At 38.1% G+C, this 7,766-nt stretch overlaps 1 protein-coding gene across 1 annotated transcript in view; it reads left to right on the top strand.

Moving 5' to 3' along the window:
- Positions 1-214: 214 nt before the first annotated feature.
- Arhgap15 (Rho GTPase activating protein 15) overlaps positions 215-7,766 on the top strand; it is a 528,611-nt gene continuing 521,059 nt past the window's right edge. The window contains exons 1-2 of the mRNA XM_055599722.1: positions 215-229; positions 804-872. Of these exons, the coding sequence (XP_055455697.1) occupies positions 215-229; positions 804-872 (84 nt within the window). The remainder of the gene's footprint in view (positions 230-803; positions 873-7,766) is intronic.

Genomic DNA, 7,766 nt, shown 5'->3' with positions numbered 1-7,766 from the left:
AACGCAACACACATTCAGAGAATTATGAGCTGCCATCATAAACAATACATCATATTTCAGCATGAAATATTTTCCCAGTTACTGCATTTTAAGATGCTGAAATACAAAGATGTTAAATATTTATTTTATTATGCTTAGAATCTGGTAACAAAAGAAAAATGTTTCTCTAAATAAAGCATGAGTTCAGCTTGTCTTTTCTCCATGATGTTCCAGAATGGCTTGGAAGAAGGTAGAAGTTACCTGGAGAATCAATCCTCAGGAAGTTTTGTATTCATGGGATTGGTGCTTGAAGCTGGTTACTAGACCCTCACTACTCTACCAACCATAAAATGGCAAAGCCTCTCCTTGTAGACACACTGTATGGAATGATTGGGGCTTTCTCTAATGTTAGGACTATTGTCCAAGCTAAGAGTTCCAATAGGGATATGAATATTATTTTTATGTTCTAACCTCTACTGTCATGTAGTGGCACTTACATTATATAACTTGGTTAATGCAGATGTAAAGTTCTGGTGATGTCCAAGTTTGGAATACTGATTTCAGTACTTGAAAAGGGGGAAATTCAAGGCTTAGAAAAATACATAAATATTTTTGAAGCCAGCCATCTTGGAATACAAATTTTATTCAAATTAATTTACAGCTAATACATTACTCATTTTATATCTATGCTATTATCCTTTTTAAATTAAATTTTAATATGTTTATTTTCATTTGCATATCTACTAAATTGTGCTCATTAAAATGATTTCCAACTTTGTAAAGCAAAACAATGTAATAGTATCTAATGTCAATTGTGTTTGCAGATTTCCCGGCACAGAAGGAATCATTCACAGCATGTGTTGAAAGATGTCATTCCACCACTAGAACATCCAGTAAGTTACTAATTTTACTATAGTATTGTACTCTTTGATCTACTCCTGCAAAAAGTTGCCTTAACTCAGTGACTTGAAACTGCACAAATAAGTATCATTTGTAGAGGGAATCTCTTATGTACTGTGAGGAAGCACCACCTGTCAATAAAAAGCTGATGGCCTAGTACCTAAGGTAGGAAATAGGAGATGGGAGTTCCAGGAAAAAGAGGTGAACTCTGGGACAGAGTCAGAGGCAGGAGATTCACCCTGGACTTTGAATAAGATGGACACATGAAACTGAGGAAAGGTAACCAACCAAAGAATACATGGCATACATAGAATAGAATAAAAAGGTAAAATAAGTTACAAACTAGTTGGGGAACAAGCCAAAGCTTATGGCTTTATTCATGTCCAATAAAGTATCAGAGTCATTATTTTGGGGACTGGAGCATAGGACGAAAACCTGAGGTTACAAAGGTTACAAACAGACATTATGTGAGTCCAGAATTTAAGTGTTTTATTAGTGCCTAGCTCAGTCAAAGGTCACAATTAACCTATCACTCAGAACAGGATTATATCTTGAAGTCTGACTGAGGGTGTGTCAAGATGACAACACAATTATTGATGTGATTCACTTGGCAGAAATCTTGGATATGAGTATTTTGTATCAAATACCATAAAACTTGTGTTTAGGACAAGAAATTCAATTATATGTATCACGGTCCCACCCAGTTAAGTCTTTGTTAACACAAACAAGCACTTCTGTATTCTAGGAAATTAATGGACTAGAACAGGACCCCTTTCTCCTCCTTCTTTCACTTCCTATGTGCCAAATTTTAAAGACTGTAGAGCCTTTTATTTTTATAAAATTCTATTTATAAAGGAACCACACTCTTAAGTTAATCACTTCCCATCTCCTCCTGCAGTCATGATGGAGGATAAAATGTCAACCCTCAATGACCTCTATTCTCCCAAAACTAGAACTTAGAAGGCAACCAGGAGTTTTCAAGTTTTAAAGTTCCACCTACCCCGTTAACATAACCTCCTTCTTCTGGTTTATTCTGCTACCATCAAACTGCTTCTTCTGCTGAAGTGTTATTCTACTTGTTCATTCATCTATTTGTGATCATTATATTTAACTAATATTTCTTCATTTACTTGCTATTATTATTCTTTTTTAACTTTTTTATTTTTATTAATTACACTTTATTCATTTTGCATCCTCCCATAAGCCCCTCCCGATCCGACCCTCCCTCCCGTTTCTGCATGCATGCCCCTCCCCAAGTTCACTGATAGGGGAGGTTCTCCTCTCCTTTCTGATCTTAGTCTATCAGTTCTCGTCAAAAGTGGCCACAGAAGAGGACAATGCAGCTATTACTATTCTTATCTCACTTTTAAAATTAAGTCTTGGGTTAGTGGGATGGCTCATTTTGTAAGGGCATTTGCCAACACATTCAACCTGTGTTCTATATCTGGGATGCACATATTACAAAGAGAACTGACTTCAGCAATCTGTCTTCTGGATTCCACCTATGCAACATGACATATGTATGCCTAAATAAACAAATACATACATACGCACATATATACATACATACACACACACAGGGAGGCACACACAAAATAAATGTACAATTTAAAATGGGCCTTGTTTGATCTTTTTTTAAACTACTTTATTTTTTTACCCTTATTCAATATTCCCTTTAGACTTCACTACCTTTCATTTATTTGTCAATTCATTGGAATGTCAGTCTTCTAGGACAGAGGAATTAGTTCCTGTGTTCACAATTCTATTTCTATAATCCTCATGATTGCAAGAGCATGGGAGAATTATTTAAGTATTATCTAAGTATATATCTTATCACTGTGCCATATACTCAAATGAAAAGACAATGGCTTTTGTTGTAAGAAGATCTGTTTCACCATTTTCTTAAATCTTCAATTACTAATTAGTTATTTGTTCTGATGGTTCTTTCTCAGTAAAAGTAAGACATAAAATATTCTAACTTCACCCACCATCAGTATCTCCCCAAACTGTATCCCTCCTCATTAGGCCAACTCAACAACTATATCCCTCCTCATTAGGCCAGTAGCAACAAACATCTCTCAGTTTCACATGCCTTTTCCTTTGGCGTTTATTTTCCCTACCACAATTCCCATCCAGCTATCTCTCTCTTGATGTGCATGTGTACACATATGTTACTGTACACACATGTGAGATCGTATGAGCACATATATAGGTATGTAATATGACCACCTGAGACATCTTTTCAGCCCTAACCTATTTAGCCATCTTATGGATTAGCCTTTCCTCGGTAGTCATGTGACCACATACTTACTTTGTGACCACACTTACCACCATTTTGACTTTCAAATGCTTTGGATCCCACCTCTAATGCCCCTTTATATCTTTCACACGGATTAATCAAGGGGAAACTTAGGCAGTAACCCCAGAACAACCTTCTTTAAGGCCGTATCTTAAATAAAATATTTTATTTAAATAAAATAATATTTTATTTTTCTTATCCAAACAAATTGGCTTCCTTTTACCTATTGTATCAAGTTTGTATAATGCTCTGATGGTCCCTGATTTATGCTATGTATTACCTACTCCCAAACACACACCCTCAAGCCAGTAATAGAAGTATGACTGAGACATAGCTTTTAGCCTAAAGGAGCTTGAATTCTCTGTAGTCATTATGTTGTTTTCATCCTATCACATGGTCAAATACTGTTATGCTGTCCACTCTTATTTCATGGGTAATAGACTTGTTCCACAGCTGGACTGTAAATGCCTTGAAGTGAGAGGCCATGACTTGTGCTCTTTTTGTTATGTCATGGTTCCACTTACATTATTTTTGACATTATTGTTTGTTCTGGAAAGACATCTCTTTTTTTTTTATCATTTTGTTCACTTTACATTCTTGTTATAGCCCCATCTTTCCCTTTCCCCTACCCTTTTCCTCAGAAAAGAAGAGCTCCCTTTCCCATCCAGGTCAGCTCATCAAGTTGCATCAGGACAGAGTGTCCTCTTCTCCTGTGACCTGTCAAGACAGTATCACCAAGAAAAGTAATCAAAAAGCTAGAAAGTGAGTCCCTATCCAATACAGTCCTCACTTCCTTTACTGGAAGAGCCACATGAGGTCATGCCCATCTGCTATATTTTTGTAGGGGGCCTAGGTCCAGTTCATGCATGGTCCTTGGTTGAGTCTCCAGTCTCAGCAAGCCCCTTTGGGCCTGGTTAGTTGGCTCTGCTGGTCTTCTTGTGGAGCTCCTGTGACCTCCAGGTCCTTTTTTCTTTTCTTTCACTTTTCCACAGGATGCCCTACACATCACCCAATGTTTGGCTGTGAGTCTATGCATCTCTTTTTAGGTGCTGCTGAATAGAGCCTCTCAGAGGAAGAGGACAGCTCTTTCAGGCTCCTGTCTGCAAGTTTAGCAGAGCTTCATTCACAGTGTCAGGGGTTAGCACTGGTAGGTCTTTGGTTGGGCTAGGCATTAATTGAACATTCCCACAATCTCATCTGCTCTATCTTTATTTCTGCACATCTTGTAGGCAGGGTAAATTTTGGTTCAAAGTTTTCATGGGGTTGATGTTACCCTCCCTCTGCTAGAAGACTAGTCTGGTTAGTAGGTGTCTTCTTCAGCCTCTATGGCTCTGCTACTAGGAGTCTCTGCTTGAGTGCCCTTTATAACCTCCCAGGAGCCTCCCCTGTCTTAGGTATCCGGCTTGTCAGAGGGACACTCCCACTCTCCGTTTCTCTTTTCTCTACAGTCCTTCTGTCCTCTCACCCTTGGTCTCCACCCTTCGTAATTCTCTGTGCTTCCTCTCCTACCTGTGTTCCCTCTCTTCATCCACAAAGTCTTTCTATTCTATCTCCCTTACAAGTGAGATTTATGTATCCTCCCTTGGGTCCTCCGAATTACTTATCTTCTTTGGGTCAGTGCCTCATAGTATGCCTGTCTTTATATGGCTAATACCCACTTACAAGTGAGTGCATACCATATGTGTCTTCCTGGGTCTTGAAAGAATTATTCTTTCAAGGTCTGTAAAGAACTGTGTTGACATTTTTATGGGGATTGCAATGAATCTGTAGATTGCTTTTGATAGGATGGATATTTTTACTATGTTAATCCTGACAATCCATGAGCATGGGACAGCTTTCCATCTTCTGATATCTTCTTCTGTTTCTTTCTTCAGAGACTTTCTGGGTTGCCTCAATCAGAATGACCTTGTCTAGTTCCATCCTTTTGTCTGAGAATTTCATGACTTCTTTGTTTTTAAGAGCTGGGTAGTATTCCCTTGTGTAAATGTGCCATGGTTTCATTATCCATTCTTCAGTTGAGGGACATCTAGGTTGTTTCCAGATTCTGGCTATTATGAATAAAGCTGCTATGAACAGAGTTGACCAAGTGTCCTTCATGTATGGTAGACTTCTTCCTTCCCAATTTGTTTCCTCTTGATTTCTGTTAGTTGTCTTATTGATCTAGCTACCACTTCTATTGATCTAGCTAGAGGTATGGAGAAAATGGGCAGCCTCTTCTTTTCCCTGATTTTAGTGGAATTGCTTTGAGTTTCTCTCCATTTAATTTGATGTTGGCAATTGGCTTGCTGTAAATAGCCTTTATATTATGTTTAGGTATGAGTCTTGTATCTCTGATCTTGCCAATGCTTTCATCATAAAGGGTGTTGAATTTTCTAATGGGCTTTTTCTACATCTAATGAGATGATCATGTGATTTTTTTCTTTGAGTTTATTTATATGGAAAATTATATTGATGGATTTTTGAATGTTGAACCATCCCTGCATCCCTGTGATGAAACATGCTTGATCATGGTAGATGATGTATTTGATGTCTTCTTGGATTCGGTTTCCAAGTATTTTATTGAGTATTTTTGAATTTATGTTCATGAGTGAAATTAATTTGAAATTCTCTTTTTTGTTCATTCTTTGAAGGGTTTAGATGTCAGGGTCACTGTGGCTTAATAGAATGAGTTTGGCAATGTTTGTTCAGTTTCTATTTTGTGGAATAGTTTGAAGAGTATTGGTATTAGCTCTTCTTTGAATGTTTGGCAGATTTCTGCACTAAAACCATATGGACCTGAGTTTTTGTTAGTTGGGAGACTTTTGACGACTGCTTCTATTTCCTTAGGGGTTATAGAATTGTTTAAACTGTTTACATGATCTTGATTTAGGTTTGGTAGGTGAAATCTATCCAGAAAATTGTCCATTTTTGTGGAACATAGGCTTTTGAAGTGAGACCTAATGATTTTTTTTAATTTCCTCAGTGTCTGTTGTTATGTCCCCCTTTTTGTTTCTTTTTTTTAATTTTTATTTTTATATTAATTACAGATTATTTACTTTGTATCCCAGCTGTAGCTCCTTCCCAATCCTACCCTCCCTCCCACATCTCCTCCCTGACCCTCTCTAAGTCCACTGATAGTGAAGGTCCTCCTCCCCTTCCATCTGACCCTAGTTTATCAGGTCTCATCAGGACCAGCCACAGTGTCCTCCCCTGTGGCCTGGCAAGGCTGCTCCTCCCTCGGGGAGGAGGCAGGGAGAGGCAAAGAGCCTGCCACTGAGTACGTGTCAGAGACAGTCCCTATTCCCCTTATTAGGGAACCCCCCCTTGGATGCTAAGCTGCCATGGGCTACTTCTGAGCAGGGGTTCTAGGTTATATCCATGCATGGTTCTAAATTGGAGAATGAGTTTGTTAATTTGATAGTCTCGCTCTGCCTTTTAGGTTATCTATCTTGTTGATTTTCTAAAATAAACAGCTCTTGGTTTCATTGATTATTTGTATCTTTCTCTTGAAATTTATTGATTTTTAGCCCCAAGTTTGAATATTTCTTGTCATCTACTCCTCTTTGATGTGTTTTCTTTCTTCTGTTCTAGAGGGTGTGACACTAAGTTACTAGTATGGGATCTTGCAAATTTCTTTTAGTGCTTTGAACTTTCCTCTTAGCACTGTTTTTGTTGTTGTTGTTGTTGTTTTTTGTTTTTTTTTTTTCATTGTGTCCTACAAGTTTGGGTATTCTGTGTATCCATTTTCATTGAACACTATAAAGTTTTTAATTTCTTTCTTTATTCTTTCCCTAACCCAGTGATCATTGAGTGGGGAGTTGTTCAGTTTTCATGAGTTTGTAGGCTTTCTGTTGTTTCTGTTGCTGTTGAGTTCCAGCCTTAATCCATGGTGGTCTGATAAGATGCAGGGAGTTATTCTAATCTTCTTATATATCTGTTGAGGCTTGCTTTGTGACCAAAACATTGCAAATTTTGGAGAAGATTCCATGAGGTGCTGAGAAGAAGGTATATTCTTGTGTGTTTAGGTAAAATGTTCTGTAGATATCTGTCAGGTCCATTTGATTCAGAAATAGTCTTTTTAGTTTATCTTCCTATTTTTTAAGTTATATTTTCATTAACTAACATGTGGTGAATTGTTTTACCTTTGCAGTTTCAATTTTAACAAAAGGAAAACTCGACATTGCAAAGAAATATTAAATCTAAGCAAAAAAAATTTTTTTTAATTTTTTATTAATTACACTTTATTCATTTTGTATCCCCCCATAAGCCCCTCCCTCCTCCCCTCCTGATCCCACCCTCCCTCCCCTTTCTGCATACATGCCACTCCCCAAGTCCACTGATAGGGGAGGTTCTCCTCTTCTTTCTGATCTTAGTCTATCAGTTCTCATCAAAAGTGGCTGCATTGTCCTCTACTGTGGCCTGGTAAGGCTGCTCCCCCCTCAGGGGGCAGTGATCAACAAGCAGGCCAATCAGATTGTGTCAGAGGCAGTCCCTCTTCCCATTACTATGTAACCCACTTAGACACTGAATTGCCATGGGCTACACCTGTGCAGGGATTCCAGGTCATCTCCACACATAGTCCTTGGTTGGAGTATGATTTTCTGGGAAG

Source organism: Psammomys obesus, unplaced genomic scaffold (assembly GCF_907164565.1).
Source record: "Psammomys obesus unplaced genomic scaffold, mPsaObe1.curated_primary_1811, whole genome shotgun sequence".
Lineage (NCBI taxonomy): Eukaryota > Metazoa > Chordata > Mammalia > Rodentia > Muridae > Psammomys > Psammomys obesus.
This window is presented reverse-complemented; position numbering and strand designations above follow the sequence as displayed.